Raw genomic sequence first — 17,402 nt, forward strand, 5'->3', positions numbered from 1 at the left:
CTCTGGTTTGCCATCTCCGATGCGGCACCAGAGAAAGTTGAGCGTCAACAGAGTTAGGGTGCCGTGCCAGCTCGCTGGATTTTCAACGTGGCCGCAGCGAAGATTGAAGAAGTGGGATCGACTGTTCTATTTTTGATTTTGAAGACAACCTGATGGAAAATACGAGAGAGAGAAAATAGGCTGAGATTTTTTTGTTACATATTGAAGGATTGTAGAGGAAAACAGGGGGAAAGAGACAAGAGAGACGATGCCGGCCTTAGGCGGCGATGTCGTCAGATTCGAGAGAAGAGTGGCGGCGTTTTTGGGGTATAAACTAGGGCTCGCCTTTTAGAGTTTATTTTCTTTGCAAAGGAGAAGAAGGATGGACAATTGAGCCGATGAAGCGGAGCAGCGCCAGAGTCACGGTGTCGCTCCGGCTCGCCGGATTTTCAGCGAGGCCGCGATGGAGATTGAAGAAGAGGAATCGGCTGTCTATTTTTTATTTTGAAGACATTCAGATGGAAAAAATGAGAGACAGAACGTGCTGAATTTCTTTTTTGTGTGCGAGAAAGAGGTGGGATGGGTGTGTGCGTCTCAGGGAAGAAGAAGAAAAAGAAGAGGGAGTTAAAGGGAAGGGGGGAGCAGGACGACGGCGCCAGATTAGAGAGGGAGAGAAAGAGAGGTGTGCTTCTCTGTGTGCGAAATTTTGTGAAAGAAGAAAAAGAGAGAGAGGCATGAGGTATTAGGAAAAAAAAAAGAGAGAGGCGTGTGAAATTATGATAGATTAAGCATTTAAAAATTATTATTAACATTACCCCTATAAATTTATTCTCTCTCCACTTACACCTACTTTAACAACTTTCTTAAAACCTGTGCCGAGTTCCAAATGAGACTCTTTTTCGTGGACGGATGGAGTAATACTTTTAAAATATTGCATTTCTTCATAACAATAATTACTTTTTCTGACGACAATAATTACTTGAGCAAATAACTAAAAGTCTAAGTTCTCGTGAGTAAAAATAACAATTATCGTGAACAAATATTTCGAAATTATTACATCTGTTTGTGATAATTGTTACTTTTATTTATTAGAACTTATACTTTTAATTATTTGGTTAAGTAATTATTATAGTAAGAAAAAATAATTATTGATATTAATAAAAGTAGTGCTTATTTTTACTCATTCGAACTTATTTTTTTAGTGATTTAATCAAGTAAAAATTGTCATAGAAAATGTAACCATTGATATAATGAAAGGTAATATTTTAAAAATACTATATTTCTTCACAATAATGTTTATTTTTATTCATAAGAACTTTTACTTTTAGTTATTTGCTCAAGTAATTACTTTTGTAAGTAAAAGTAATAATTGATGTGAAGAAAAGTAATGGTATTTTCACTCGCCATAACTTTTATTCTTAGTTATTTGATCAAGTAATTGTTGTCGTATAAAAAGTAATTATTGTTACAATGAAATGATTAGTTCTTAAATTAGTACATTTGTTCACGATAATTGTTACTTTTATTCATGAAAATTTGTACTTCTAGCTATTTGATCAAATAATTATTATTGTAAAAAAAAACATTGATATGTATAAAAGTAATGTTATTCTTATTCATTAGAGCTTGTACTTTTATATATTTGGTAAAATAATCATTGTCGCAAGAAAAAGTAATTGTTGATATGATGAAAAGTACTGATTCAAAAACATTACATTATAAAATAAAAAAAAATTGTAAAAAAATCAGAAAAAAAGAAAGAAAAAACTAAAGCAGTAAAAACAAAACAAAAAAAAAATCTGAAATAGAAACATAAATAAAACAAAGAAAGAAATGAACTGAAAAACATAAAAAAGGGTAAATATAAGGGTTAATGCCGTGAAAAACCATGAACTTTGGTGCGATTTCCAAACTTTCCATGAACTATTTTTTTTATCAAATTTTCCATGAACTTAAGGGGTTGATCAATTTTGCTACGGTTTTTACCTCCGATGAAGGTCCGGTCTTAGCTGGCGCCTGCGTGGCAATACCGAGCTGACATGGCGCCTACGTGGTAATACCGAGCTGATGTGGCGCCTACTTGGAAAAAAATAAACAAAAAAAATAGAAAATCAATTATTTGCCAAAACCTGTCGACCGCCGCTCTTTCCTCCATCTTACCGCCGCCCGCCGCTTATCTTCTTTGTCTAAAAAAAATCCTCCTCCCAAAACCTGCAATGCCGCCGCTGTCGACTGACGAAGTGGAGCAAGTGACCAACTCCGGTGCCAAATCACAGACCCAAATCAAAACCCTAGGACCGCGAAGGCGGCGGCGCGTGACCTGGTGGCGAAAATGGGCTCCCCAAAGGCGGCCCTCTGCTGCCCCTTCCGCTGCCTTCCCCTACCACCACACCTCTCTCTTCATCGCCCTTCCCCACCACCATCAGTAGATCCGCCGTACCTTTCCCCATCCACCACACCAGATCCACCGCCTTCATCTTCCCCCAACCACCTCTCAGATCTGTCGCCCCCTCCGTTGCCTTTCCCCAACCACCTCTTAGATTTGCCGCCCCCTCCGCTGCCTTCCCCCACCACCACACCTCTCTCTCCACCGCCCTCCCCTACCACCATCACCAAATCCGCCGCGCCTTCCCCCAACCATCTCGCAGATCTGCCGCCCCTTTCGCTGCCTTCCCCCACACCACACCTCTCTCTCCACCGTCCTCCCCCCCACCTCGTAGATCTGCTGCCCCCCTCCGCAGTATCAGGTGGTTAGAAGAGCTTCTTTCCGGCAAGCTCGACAAGAGAGAGAGAGAGAAAGTTTTGGGCTCAAAACGACGTCGTTTTACCCCACCTAAACGACGTCGTTTTGATTCACCGCCGGTGACGTCATGTCACTTTTCAGGTCTCTTAAAAATGCCATGTCAGCACTCAATTTGGGGATTTTTGAAAATCATGAAAAATTGTTCAACCCCTTAAGTTCATGGAAAATTTGATAAAAAAAATAGTTCATGGAAAGTTTGGAAATCGCACCAAAATTCATGGTTTTTCACGGCATTAACTCTAAATATAATGAAAACCCCTTAAGTATACCCGTTTTATCAAAAATGCCATGAAATTTTTAAAATGCTCTCTAAACCCTTGAACTATTAGGTTTTTATAAAATATATCCCACATCCATTTTTCGGTCACCAAAAACGTGATGTGGGTCGCCGGATGCCGCAATTGTTAATTTTATATGTACTCCCTCCGTCCACGAATCATGAGTTACCATTTGTGGACGGCACGGGTTTTAAGAACTGTATGGAGTTGTAGTGCTGAAGTTTAAGGGTCCCACTTTTTGAGTGTATTAATAAAGAGATTTGTGTTGGGGTACAACTTTGCCAAAAAGGGGAAATGGGTACTTTCTTCTGGACGGACGACAAAGGAAATAATGGGTACTCATTTCGTGGACGGAAGGGAGTATTTTTTAAAAATGCAATGACAAAAATGACGTCGTTTCGTACGATATCATTTAAAAAAAATCAACTATGAAATTTAAAATTCACTCCTATCGTGTTTGAAATTCATGCTAATAACCTATAATTATGAATAAACACGATAGAATATGGTACGAAATGAAGTCGTTTTTTCCTGTCATTTTAAAAAAATGGAATATAAATTACATTGTGGCATCCGGCGAGCCACATCACGTTTCTGGTAACCGAAAAATAGATACGTGATATATTTGATAAAAATATGATAGTTTGAGGGTTTAGAGAACATTTCGAAAGTTTCAGAGTATTTTTGATAAAGTGAGTATAGTTCAGGAATTTTCATGATATTTACCCTAAAAAAAGAGAAAAAAAAAACGTTTAAAACCTTATCCACTACATCAACATTTAATTTCAATAACTTTATATCAAGTTATTGTATTTATCCCCTTCTGCTTCCAGCCCATGTCCAGCCTCTATACCCGTGACACCCGTATGAGATCAATCTCACCCTACACCAACCCTTTTTCTGATATGTGTTTTGGTAGCAGGTGATATTGAAAAGAAAAAAGAAACGGATGACGGGATGAGTAATCCTTTTGGTAAATTTTAATGATTTTGGGTGGGTTTTGGTTTTTGTCTTTTTCGTTATCTGTGGTTTTGTTTTTTGTTTCATAGCAATGAGTTTTGGTTTGTTTTAACTTTTAAGGGTCTTTTTCGTATTGTTTACCTTTTAGATGTTGTTATGGTGGGTGGCAGCAATTTCGAAGGAGGTGGTGGGAAATTGAAGAATTATGTTCAGTTTGTTTATTGGACTTATTCAACTTGTAATAAATTGGTTAAAAACATATTTTAAATATTTTCAAGTCTTTTATGAGCTTTTGATGAGCTCAAACTCAAATACTACTATGAGCTTTTGATGAGCTCAAACTCAAATACTACTACTATTTATACGAACATTAAATAAGTTGAGCTCGAACTCCAATTTAAATATAAAATTATTAAATAGTACTTATTTTGTCTCAAATAAAATGCTTTGTTTATTTTTTATACAATTATTTTAAAAAATATTAATTATATTATTAAGTGGTGTGGTGTAGAGTTGAAAAGGTAACGTGAGTCCCAAAAATTCCACTTTTTGAGAATAATTTTTTTTCATAAAATAAAACAAAACAATTGAAGTGGGACAACCAAAAAGAAAAAAAAAACAAGACATTTCATTTGGGACGGAAGGAGTACTATATAAGTTGAGCTCCTATTAACTCGAGATCCATAAGACTATCTTTATCTGTGCTTCTTGGACTGTCATGGCGTCTCTCTCTCTCTCTCTCTTTCAAAACGCACCAATAATAATATGGGTAATTGCCTGTAAATTCCTAACGTTTACACGGAATTGGTTTTTGCACCTATTTTTATTTTTCTTCTTTTAAATACCTAACCTTTTGTTTTTGTCTCAAATTTGTCCGATCACCGGTTTTTTCTTACGCCGGCGCCGGAAATGCCACTGTGGCAGCCGGAATCGCTGATTTGGCAGCCGAAAATTAACACCTAAGTATATGTTTGACATGTGGAATAAAATTAAACAAAAAAAAAGAAAAATGATTGACATGTGGATGTAACCCCCCCCCATCGTCTTCTTCCTCCTCTCATTCCCCCATCCGGCGCCCGCCGCCCCCTCTCTTTCCTTCCCCCACCATCTGCCGCCGCCACCTCCCCCATCTACACCTCGGCACCATTTGCCGCCGCCACCTCTCCTTCCTTCCCCCACCTACACCGCCGCCACCAGTTTCCCCCTCCTCGAACCTGCGTCGACCCTTCCCCTTCCTCTGAAACTTCGTCGCCTTCCTCCAGATCTATATCGCTGCAGTGAGAATTAGGGATCTGTTGGAATTGAAGGGAGGTTTCAGAGGGAGATAAGAAGGTTGAAGTCGGTGGTGGGTTTGTGTGTAATTGAGCGAGAATGGAATTGATCGGAATCGGGGCGGTGGTTGGCTTCTCGCCACTACTGTCGCTGTGAGCACTGTAGGGGAAGGAGGAGAGATGCAGCTGGCTGCAGGGGGCGGCGATGGTGGCGGCGGTAGGGTGTGCACTGCGGCGAAATTGACACAATTTTTGAAGCTTCGAATTCGGCTGTAGCAATTTCAGTAGCTTCTTGCTACCATGTTTCACCTGTGTCATTGTGTGCGTGTGTGATTGTGTGAGAGGGTCGCAGGGGCAGCGGCGATGGGCCACGGCAGGGGCATCGGCGGCGAGTGTGGGAGGGGGTGCCGGGATCTGGGAATGAGGGATGGGCAGACGGGGCGGTGGTGGCGGCAGCAGCGGCGGCAGAGGTGGGAGCTATGTTTCATAGAGGTGAGGGAATCGCCGGTGGAGGGTGCGGCTGAGACTGAGCTCGCCGGTGGTGTGTGGCTGGGGGCGGTGGTGGCGGCAGCGGCAGCAGAGGGTGGCAGAGCCGAGTGGGGGAAGGGGAAGACGATGGGTGGGGTGGGGAAGATGATGACATAGATTTTTTTTTTTTTTTTAATTCCACATGTCATGAATAGGCTATGTGTTAATTTCCGGCTGCCAAATCAGCGATTTCCGGCTGCCACAGTGGCATTTCCGGCGCCGACGTAAGAAAAAACCGGTGATCGGGCAAATTTGAGACAAAAACGAAAGGTTAGGTATTTAAAAGAAGAAAAATAAAAATAGGTGCAAAAACCAATTCCGTGTAAACGTTAGGAATTTACAGGCAATTACCCCATAATAATATGACACTTGTCACTATTTAGATGGCAAATCGAGCTCAATTAACAACATAAAAGCTTAATTCAAGTTCGAATACTCAAATATTTAAAAGAATCGAACTCGAATACCAAAATGTTTAAACAAATCGAGCTCAAATACCAAAATGTTTAAACAAATCGAGCTCGAGTATGTTAGTATTCCTTCGACTCAACTCGTTTTGCAGCCGCAAAATATGAACTTTTCATAATTGCTCCATATTTGACGCTTAATTAGCTTATTATAATTACAAAATCATTAAACGTGTTATCATAATTGAAACATTCTAAAAAAAAAAAAAAAACTATTCTCTCATTCTCATTATAAATGTTTAATTATTTTTTGGCACAAAAATTAAGAAATGTGTAGAAAGTAGATAAAGTGAGTTGGTGAAAGTATTTAAATATTAGATATAGAGAGAAAATATATTGCAAAAAAATAAAAAATAATGAGACATTTATAATGATATATCTCACTGTAGAAAGTGAGACATCTATATATTATATAAAAGAGCAGTTTAACGACTATTTTTTCCGCCATAATTTAAAATTATAGTTATTTTTTTAATTTTAGTTATTACAGTATATTTTCACTAACTTTTGCTATATATGCGGTGGAGAGGTTTTATTTCCAATTCGAACTTCTTTTCTTCTTTTCTTTTATCTTCTACTTTTTTTTCTTTCTTTTTTAAAATCATATAATATGATTAATGATAAAATATTCAATATGCATATTAAATTAAAGATCATAAAATTAACTTTAATTTATTATAGCTTTAATTTGATATATAATAAATATAAAATAGATTTAAGATAATAAAGATATTATAATTTAAAGTTTTAAACTAAATTATTTTCTCTCTCCTCTCTCTTATTTTACTTCTTTTTCTTTGATGATCTATTTTCATTTGATTTATTATATTTGTTTTCGTTATATCCTTCACTTATTTCCTTTTCATTTAGATATTATTTTATTTTAATATTTTCTTTTATTTTTCGGTTTTATCGTCTTTTTTTTGTGCATAGCATGTTTAAGTATGATTTCATAGATATATATTGTAATTTTTTTGTTACGATTTCATATAAATTTTATACCTTTTAAAGTTTCAAAATCATAAAAAATAAATTTAAAATGAATAAGTTATGATAATTTAAAATTTTAAAATAATTTTTTTATCCTTCCTCTCTACTCTCTTTAATGTTTTTTTTTCTAATCTTCTTTCCTTAATGACATGCGTACTTTTTGTCTTCTATATATATATTTTTTCGATATATGTATTTATTTTATTTTTGTATTTTTAAAGGGAAAATAAATAGATATCACATTTTGTGTTTTACATATTTTTTTTTATTATAATGGTTTAGAATGTAACATAGGTGAATGAAAATATATTTGGTTCATTATATAACTCTTTTTTAAATTATTTTTTTTGTATTAATTTTAATATAACTTTTTTGATTAATAATTAGTTATTTATATTAAAAATATAATTTCAAATATGAATTTTTATTTATGTTTGTGCATGAAAATATTTTTTTTATTTATTATGACGTGTAATACTCGATGATGATGATGATGATAAGTGATGCTAATTTTATCAAATAATTTTCAATTGTTTGATAACTATAATTATCATTGCACTTTATATAAGGTTGAAAATTTAATGTTTTCAAATTTGAGTTTTGTGATTAATTGATGTTGATTATTTTATTTTATTTTATTTTTGAAACATATTTAGTATTTATTTATATTTTAATTTTATTTAATATTTATATTTATTTATTTAAACGTATCATTTAATTTCGATGTTCGCCGTGTATCGTACGGACGGGCATAGTAAGTGCATACTACTAGTTTATAATAGAAGGGAGGAAGTATATAAGTTTATGACTGCAATTAATTAATTTTGTGTAAATAAACAGAAAAGGGGACCAGTAGTGGTGTGGGAGTTATTGCATCAGACATCACTCAGCTGAGTTGGCAAACAAAACCAACTCTCGAAAATATCGAAGGTCAAACTCACTGCAACATTCAGTCTCTTTCTTTCTCTCTCTTTCCCTCTCCACCTCCGCGCAGAGGAGACGACAAACCCAATGGCGAATCTCATTCTCTCGTCTTCTCTCATCTGATCCACCGCTAAAATAATTCAATTATCAGTCTTACATCCAAAAAATACAGCTGCAATCCTTCTCTCTCCGATCTACCATGGCTTCCTCCATCTCCGCCGGCCTCTCTTTCAAGCTCACCCCACACTCCCTCACTCATAGGACCACCCCGTCTCTCTTCTCCCATCCCGCCGCCCATTTGAGGGTGGCGCGTCAGGTCCCACCGGAGACCCTCTCCAATTCGGCCTCGACCAACGACGCCGTGCGGTCGTCGTCGTCGGCGGCCCTCGAGAAGGACCCCCGCGAGCTGTGGAAGAGGTACGTAGATTGGCTGTACCAGCACAAGGAGCTGGGCCTCTACTTGGATGTGAGCCGGGTCGGGTTCACCGACGAATTCTTACGCGAAATGGAGCCCAGGCTCCAGAAGGCTTTCACGGACATGGAGGAGCTCGAGAAGGGGGCGATTGCCAACCCGGATGAGGGCAGGATGGTCGGCCATTATTGGCTTAGGAATCCGCAGCTCGCCCCAAAAGCTATCTTGACTCAGCTGATTGAGACTACATTGGAGAGTATCTGTGATTTTGCTGAGCAAGTCATCAGTGGTAAGGTCAGTTTTCTTTTGTTTTTTGTTTTTCGAAAATTTCTCGCTATAACTACTGTCAACAATATTTCAATTAAAATAGAGTTTCGAATATGGAGGGAACTAGATGCTTAATCAGTGATTCATGAATTACCAAGGGATTGAATGAGGTTTTCTGCATTAGTCTGGAGCTGAATAGTAGTGCACGGTTACATTACCTAACAAGGTTGCTAGTCATGTTTTTGAAGTCATAATTTTAGCTTGAATTTGGTGTCGTGACGTACTTGACCTTGCTGACTGACGGAATTTGATGACACACCAGCTGTAGTATATCTTACATTATCTTTTCTTAGCCTGTTTGTTAGGGTTGCGAAGATTTGGTTCTATGCAAGAAAAATCAGAAGATAATGGGACTATGGCAGAGATAGATAGATCATTTTGAGAACAAAACTGAGCTTTTCCTTCAAGATGGTAGGCATAAGGCATAGATTTCAAGTGAAGATAGAAAAACATCTAGCCTCAGCTCTGATATTTTGAAAAGTTGTGAATCTTTCTTTTCATCACCATTATTTTATTTTGTTATTTTCTGGCATTCTTGTTGTTCTGAGGTTGGACACATTATGCTGCAGATTAGGCCTCCACAGAAAGAAAGATTTACACAAATCCTTTCTATCGGAATTGGTGGTTCAGCTCTGGGGCCACAATTTGTTGCAGAGGCATTGGCTCCTGATAATCCCCCACTTAAGGTATTTGTTGTGGTATATATATATAGTATAGAGTGAACACTTTCTTTTTGTGTGTATTAGGATGCTCAGTAACTTTTATTTTCAGTTAACTGACATCCATTCTATTCAGATATCAATATCATATATCATATATGTGCATACTAACATTATTTATGACTTCTGCTTCAAACTATAAAGTACTAACATTTACCTGTTGTTGGAACATCATCTCTACTTAACTTTTCTTAACTAACCACATTTCTCTTGATCAGTATGGTTTACGATTGAGTCAAACTGTCCCTTAGCCCAGTGACACGCTACAAAATCATGAAAATAAGAGATGTATTTCACTTGAGATTGTTTTTGCTGTTTTCTTGCCACAACTTTTTAACTTTTCAGCTCTTGGTTTTACAAATATCCTCAAGTTAGAATTTGTTTGGTTGTTCCATTTTTTGTATTTGTAATTATTTTGTTTCAGTGTGTATATATGAGAGAGAGAGTGAGAGATATTTCTTCATTTGATGATTATTGTTATCTCAGAGATAACTATATCTGAAAAACTCTAAATTCTCTAATGTCATATATTAATGATTTCCAATTTCAATATTTCAAATTTTTTTCCTCGACTCTCTCAGCTCAACTTTCACAACTGCCATCCCCTTAAATGGACTCTCTTAATAAGAATGCTTTACCTATTGTAAGGAAATGACATTTTACAGAAAACTTCAGAACTTGTCTTATATTTTTTCCTGAAAGTTCCGCCCATATTTTGTAAGTTCATCTTATGTCATCATATTTTACTATTTCCTTTTATCTGTCTTGTGTTCTGGACATATTGGGAGGAGGAGGGGGGGGGGATTCTTTTATTTTTTTACATATTCAAACCTGATTGTGAGCTACATGCTACATGTATACAACCAATTAAAGATTATGAACAATAGAGTTATAATATAGTTCCAGAAAATTCAGGCTTTGTTAATAATCTTATTCTCGATCTTATAATTCCAGTAGTTAACGATGTATGTGGTGGAGTCCTAATTCTTTTATGTCATAACATTTCCAGATAAGATTCATTGACAATACAGATCCAGCTGGTATTGATCATCAGATAGCACAGCTTGGCAGTGAGCTAGAATCTACACTTGTAATTGTGGTTTCAAAGGTATCAGTGGAAACCATCTTCTAGTTAATTCATTTTCATGTTTAGCTCTAGGAAAATGCTGCAAGCCTAATACTTACTTTTGGTCTTTTAGAGTGGAGGCACGCCCGAAACAAGAAATGGTCTACTTGAAGTTCAGAAAGCCTTCCGTGAAGCTGGTTTGGATTTTTCAAAACAGGTCTTGGTCTTTTTTTTATTTTATATTTTTTTTCCCTTTCCTGCCTGAATTATATAAATTGACTTTTGCAATCTGGTTTAAAATAACTGCAAGGCTAATTGGGATGCAGCAGAATTATTTGCTGGTTCGCTTACGTATTGACAACTGTTACTTGAATATCTTTGTGAATATCTGTTGGCAGTAAGCACCTGTATTCATGCGAGTAAGCATTGCAGAGATTTTCTAACTTTTATATCATCTATGATATTTTTGTGCACAGGGTGTTGCAATTACACAAGAGAATTCATTACTTGATAACACAGCCAGGATTGAGGGCTGGATAGCTAGATTTCCCATGTTTGACTGGGTGGGTGGTAGAACGTCGGAAATGTCTGCTGTTGGTTTACTTGCAGCCGCACTTCAGGTTTTATTTATTTTATTATTATTATTATTATTATTATTATTATTATTATTATTATTATTATTATGTTGTTGTTGTTGTTGTTGTTGTATACTAACTTTTTATTTCTTTAAGCTGCTTATTCTTGATATGAAGAACTAATGCCTCCAAAATTTGTATGATCTTCTCAGGGAATTGATATTAAAGATATGCTAGATGGTGCAGCACTGATGGATGAAGCCACCAGGACCAAACTAGTAAGTAGTAAGACCATCGTTTCTACTTTCTGAGGAAATACGAGTTGCTTAACTGACCTTAATTTATGTGGGGTAAATTACAGATTCAGTGCCCAAACTATTGACCTTTTAACAGATTTATCCCACGGAGGCAAAAAATATACTAGCCATTTTGCTTAGTGAAAGCAAAATACTAGCCACACATTTAAAAAACATATAGAAAATAGACACTCTTACCAAAATACCCTTAGTAATTTATACACTAGTTAAACAATTCATAAAAAGGAGAAAGAGAAAAAGAGAGAAGGTTTGCTGCTGTCGTGCATCCAACAGTTTATTTTGACACCTTCATCATCTTCGCCGCCTACGCCACTGTCAAGTAACACAGGTTCATTGACGTAGATTTTAAAATTGAAACATAAAAAATTATATGAAAAATACAATGTAACTTGGAATCATAATGTCAATTCAGTAAAATGATAAAATAAAAAAATATCTCTCTCTCTCGGTCCCATCCACCGCTCCCACTGCCCCCTGAAAATCGTAGTCGGAGCTGACAACCTTTGTTCTTCTCTGCAACTCCAATGGCTGTTCAAACCTCCAATATTCCATGAATAAGAACAAACTCAAATGATGAATGATGCTCAATAGCATGACATCATCGACCACCCAGGCCATAAATGGAACAAGAACTATATAAAGGGATGATAGATACACATTTACTGAAATGTGAATCTTTCCCGCGAATGATGAATAAAGCTCAACAGCAGGAAATTATCGACCAACCTGATTGTTAGAGAAACAAAAAGTATAAAAAAAGATGATAGATACGCATTGACATGTCACAAAAAGATACATTACATTGACGATTTTTGTCAAAACCATGCAGATGGAATCCGACAAAACCTAATAAAAATTCAAAAACAAACACCCAATCACCAATTCCCGTGCTTTGCCCTTCACCTGCACCTTGTTCACTCAAAGTTCATCTTTTCACACATGTATTAAGTGATTCTTCATTCTTCATTTTGTGTATATGAAACAAAGTTCTTCTAATTGATAGGGATAGCAGAATCACTTCAAAGAGATAAGATGTCTATCTGATTTTTCATCTTGCAGAATAACACTCCAGTCTCTAAAAATTTCATTCACATAAAAAACCCTTATATTCTTGTCTTCAACAACCATGTCTTGACCCATATATAATCATGACATTCCTCTGTATTTTAAAAAACACACTTTGTTGGTTTGCACCAAAAGAGTCCCAACGTACTCCAATGGCAATTACTGCTTCAATAATAATTATTCACATAATCTTCCTTCTTTCGCTAATCCAGATGCCCAAGTTGAATGATAATAGACTTGCTTGATTATGGTACATGTTCCTGTAAAAAAAAATAAAAAAATTGCCCTCGACAATTATGTTTCATGCTTTAACTGTATACATGCTGGTGTTAGGTATCTATTAGTAATTTGATATCACTGTTGAGATGAATCATATGGCATAAATAGAGGAACTGCATATATATGCGCTTTTTAATAATATATTATCCAGGTCAGGAATAATCCAGCAGCGCTGCTAGCTTTATGTTGGTATTGGGCGACAGATGGAGTAGGATCAAAGGTCTGAGTTATTCTGATTGCAAAAAGTGTGATACATATAGATGTATTTCTTTTGATAATTCAAAGTGTGGCCATTGTGGACAGAAATGAAACTTTGTTTTATGGCTGCTGTAGGATATGGTTGTCCTACCTTACAAGGACAGCCTATTGTTGTTCAGTCGATATTTGCAGCAGCTAGTCATGGAATCAATTGGAAAAGAGTTTGATCTGGATGGTAACCGGGTACTTTATGAGAACTCAGTTTACTGAACTGCTTTTCATTTTTACGTTTTTTTAACAATTTACAGTAATTAATGTCAATGAAATTAAATATACTGGACCAACTTATATGGAATTATACTCCCTAATCCTTTCCATTGACATATCCTCAAAGTGTGCAGTGATCACCTCACATTTCCCTTGACACTAATATATTTATGGAAACTAATGTGCTTATGTGCAAATCAGTTCTGCTCTTCACCAATTAATTTGCTCTTCACCAATTAATTTGCATGTGGTGATGTGCATAGTAGTAAGAGTATGCATGCCTTTTCTGATGTACAAATACAATTGCTTTCAGTTAATGTCAATGGACAGTGTAATTATACTAATCCATACTGTTTTGGGACCTTTATATTTCAAATAAAAATTTAACTTGAAATAGCCATAAATTAGCTGTGTAGTCTGCATGAAATTTTTATATATTCCCAATTGGGTTGGTAGGTATGATGTGGTGCAGCTTTTATATTATGCCTGTCTAAATTCACACTGCCAAAATTGTATCATTATTTTTGAATTAGGACAAACATGTCGTGACATTCAAAATTGTAGAAGATGATTACATTGGAAAGGTTATCTTGGAACTCCAGATAATAGCCTATGGAGTTCACTCACATCTTGACTCTGGGGAAATGATCAAACAATCCAAAGAATTCGGGGTTTTTGGGTATTGGATTGGGATATCTGCTTAAAAGCGAGGCTTTATTAGGGAAATAGTGGTCGTGATTTCAAGAAGATATTGACTCTTTGTGTGTAGAGTTATTAAGAGCAAAGTATGGTTTGCGAGAGGAAGATCGTTTGGAGAAACATTATTCAGGCAGTGTGTTGGATGCTTGGGCTGGAATTGATCATGAGAGGAGAATATTACTAGATAAGGAGGATTCTCTTGATTATGTATGGGAGAGGTTGAAGGTAATAGTTGCAACATGGGTGTAAAAGACTCAAGAATTTGGGGATTCTTTATGTATTACAGCTTTATAGAATGGAGTATAATGATTGGGAAATTGGTTCTGCAAGATTAAATGCTGCGATGACCTGTTCCCTTGATGTAATTCTGCTCACCTACAACCAGAGTTCTTGTTTCATATCTAAAGGAAAAAGACATGAAATCCAGGCACTATACTTGCTCCAAAATGTCTATGGATGTTGCTATGTACTGAAAAAAGTTACCAGTTCTCTTAATTTGTAGGATCCTCACTACCTTGTCCTACTGACACTTAAAATTTGATTGAATTTTCTAATTTGCATAAAACTCTGCTTGCTATTTGTGATTCTTTCTGAAATACTTTACTATTGAAATATAATTTTTGGGTTATTTAGTGCATCTGTTTTTATTTAATCCTTCAATCTCTAATTTTGACGATCCTTGTACATTGATTGTAGGTAAACCAAGGGCTAACTGTTTATGGTAACAAAGGAAGCACAGATCAGCATGCGTATGTAGTTTATTCACATTTTTATGATATATATATATATATATGTGTGTGTGTGTGTGTGTGTGCTTGTGATCTAGTGAGAATTACACATGAACAAATCCATGAACTCGACATGAACAACCACAGTAGTTGAATGCATTGTTCATGTATTACATTGATTTGTTCATGTCAGGTTCATGTATTTCATTGATTTATTCATGTATTCTCATTTCTCACGACAGATATCCATTCTCTTTCTCTTTCTGTTTCTCTCTCTCTCTCTCTATATATATATATATAGGCGTTGGTTATTATAAGAACTATATTTATCGTGAGAACATGAGAACACTGCACTGAATTTATAAAATTACTGCACTTGAAAAAAATGAATTTTTGCTCCCTTTATGATTCTAACCCAGGTGTTGCATTCATCCATTAAGATGATGTGTCTACCGAAAATCTTCACGATCAAATGGCTGAGTATAATTCTCGTTCTCATTGTAAATAATTCTTGTTCTCATTGTAAATAAGGGTTTTCATTGAACCTTCTCCTATATATATATATATATATATATTTATAATCCAAATGGTGAGATTTGTACTACAAGTATTTTAAGATCTGCCATCCAACCTCTCTCCCATCAGATACATTCAACAGCTCAGAGATGGGGTGCACAACTTTTTTGTGACGTTCATTGAAGTTCTACGAGATAGACCTCCTGGTCATGATTGGGAGCTTGAACCAGGTGTCACCTGTGGTGACTACCTGTTTGGTTTCTTACAGGTTACGGTTTTGTGATCCTTGTTTGCTATTCCCTTGCAACAAGTTAGCATTCAACTTTCTCATTAAGTTTTTCTTTGGTTCAAATTATACTAACGTTATTTGGAATCTATTTTAATTTTAGGGTTGATTTCCATTTTGAATTTTTCAAAAATTCTGAGAGGACATCTTGTTTATATATTTGATTTGTGATTCCATAATAAAGATCGTAGAATTGTTTGTTTGACTACTTAGTGTAAGTTGTATACATGTTGCTCTTTCCTACTATATATTTATACCATGGTTAAAATATTATTATACAGGGGACAAGATCTGCTTTATATGCCAATAACCGAGAGTCTATTACTGTCACTGTGCAAGAGGTGACGCCCAGGTCTGTTGGTGCCCTGGTAGCCCTTTATGAGAGAGCAGTTGGGATTTATGCCTCATTGGTCAACATCAATGCCTACCATCAACCTGGTATAACATTGCACTTGCCTTGTGAATTTCTTTCAGGTTGAAATGTGTATATCGATTCAGCTAAGTTTTCTTGTCGACACTTAGCTGAAAGTTTTGTTATTTCTGTCACAGATAACAAAGACATCTGTAATTTTTAAGGGTTATTTTTGTGCTCAAATGTATGAAATCACAAATTGCTTGTCACATATCTGCAGGTGTTGAAGCGGGCAAAAAAGCAGCAGGAGAAGTTTTAGCTCTTCAAAAACGTGTTCTTACTGTATTAAATGAAGCAAGGTACAATACTTGCCATAGAGCATTTTTTATGGTTAATCTGGGAAATTTGGGATTCCAAGATTGGCAACAAAGTTTTGTTGTCAATTTGCTTTTAGTAAAATAATGAAGAACTTTAGGAGAAATTAGAAGAGTAGAACTGTAAAACCATTAATTCTGTTGCTCGCTAATCTAGAAATGAGGTAGTCTGATAAATTGCGAAGGACAGTCTATATCATACAAATTTGAAACTGGGTCTGGTTTCTTCTTGTATGGAAGTTACAAATTTGATTTACTGGACTTTCTGGCTTGGGAATCTCTCATATCCCTAGGAATATTGATGATAACTACTTCGCTGTAATTGCTAGTAGCTTGTTTATGTTCTAGGTCTACATCAGCTGATATTACACGCATTTAGAATTTTTTATGCTATACAATTTGGAATTTATTATTTACCCAGGTAAGAAAACTTTAGGACACTATATTAACTTTTCTTACATTTTTGTACATTTTTAGCTGTAAAGAGCCCGTTGAACCATTAACACTTGAAGAGATAGCCGATCGTTGCCATGCTCCTGAGGATGTAAGGACCATCAGACTTGGTTTGCCACTGTCTAATTGCATTTATATACACGATGAGTTCATGACTGCTCTGTTCTTGTTGCTGATTGCAGATTGAAATGATCTACAAGATTATTGCACATATATCTGCAAATGATAGAGCTCTAATAGCTGAAGGGAGCTGTGGTTCACCAAGAAGCATCAAAGTTTTTTTAGGGGAGTGCAATGTTGATGATATGTACGCCTAGAAAAATACTTGAAAAATAACTCTTTTCTGTGAAGCTTTTCTTCACGTTTTTGTCATGAGGGGTTTTAAGCTGCACAGCAAGGTGAAAATTGTCCCATTTTACCCACCATCAGAATTTGATACATTTGCAAAGAAATAATTGCCTCGTGCAAGACTGATAGCCACTTATTTCAAAGAAACTGAATAAATAACCAAATGGTATTGTGTTGTGTACGTACGTCTTGCTTGCATAAATTTCCAGCCAATAATTATT

General features: G+C 36.0%; 1 protein-coding gene and 1 long non-coding RNA gene across 2 annotated transcripts; both read left to right on the forward strand.

Annotated features, from left to right (window-relative positions):
• The first annotated feature begins 8,104 nt into the window (after positions 1–8,104).
• LOC130992575 (glucose-6-phosphate isomerase 1, chloroplastic) lies at positions 8,105–17,362 on the forward strand. Its single transcript, XM_057917262.1, has 14 exons — positions 8,105–8,906; positions 9,509–9,625; positions 10,668–10,766; positions 10,858–10,941; positions 11,201–11,344; positions 11,512–11,577; positions 13,112–13,180; positions 13,294–13,401; positions 14,821–14,873; positions 15,498–15,636; positions 15,936–16,092; positions 16,287–16,365; positions 16,858–16,924; positions 17,016–17,362. The coding sequence occupies exons 1-14, from the start codon at positions 8,400–8,402 to the stop codon at positions 17,148–17,150; spliced, it is 1,824 nt and encodes a 607-aa protein (XP_057773245.1). The 5' UTR covers positions 8,105–8,399; the 3' UTR covers positions 17,151–17,362.
• On the forward strand, positions 14,911–15,088 carry LOC130992715 (uncharacterized). Its single transcript, XR_009091361.1, has 2 exons — positions 14,911–15,013; positions 15,046–15,088. It is a non-coding gene; the product is annotated as an uncharacterized LOC130992715 (long non-coding RNA).
• Positions 17,363–17,402: the final 40 nt, after the last annotated feature.

This window comes from Salvia miltiorrhiza, chromosome 7 (assembly GCF_028751815.1).
Source record: "Salvia miltiorrhiza cultivar Shanhuang (shh) chromosome 7, IMPLAD_Smil_shh, whole genome shotgun sequence".
NCBI lineage: Eukaryota > Viridiplantae > Streptophyta > Magnoliopsida > Lamiales > Lamiaceae > Salvia > Salvia miltiorrhiza.

What these genes read in the sequence shown, in the direction of transcription:
- LOC130992575 (XM_057917262.1), top strand. Translation starts at nt 8,400, where the DNA reads ATGGCTTCCTCCATCTCCGCCGGCCTCTCTTTCAAGCTCACCCCACAC. An exon ending in TTGTAATTGTGGTTTCAAAG is followed by an intron (nt 10,767 to 10,857) that starts GTATCAGTGGAA and finishes TTGGTCTTTTAG; the next exon opens with AGTGGAGGCACGCCCGAAAC. An exon ending in GTTTGGATTTTTCAAAACAG is followed by an intron (nt 10,942 to 11,200) that starts GTCTTGGTCTTT and finishes TTTTGTGCACAG; the next exon opens with GGTGTTGCAATTACACAAGA.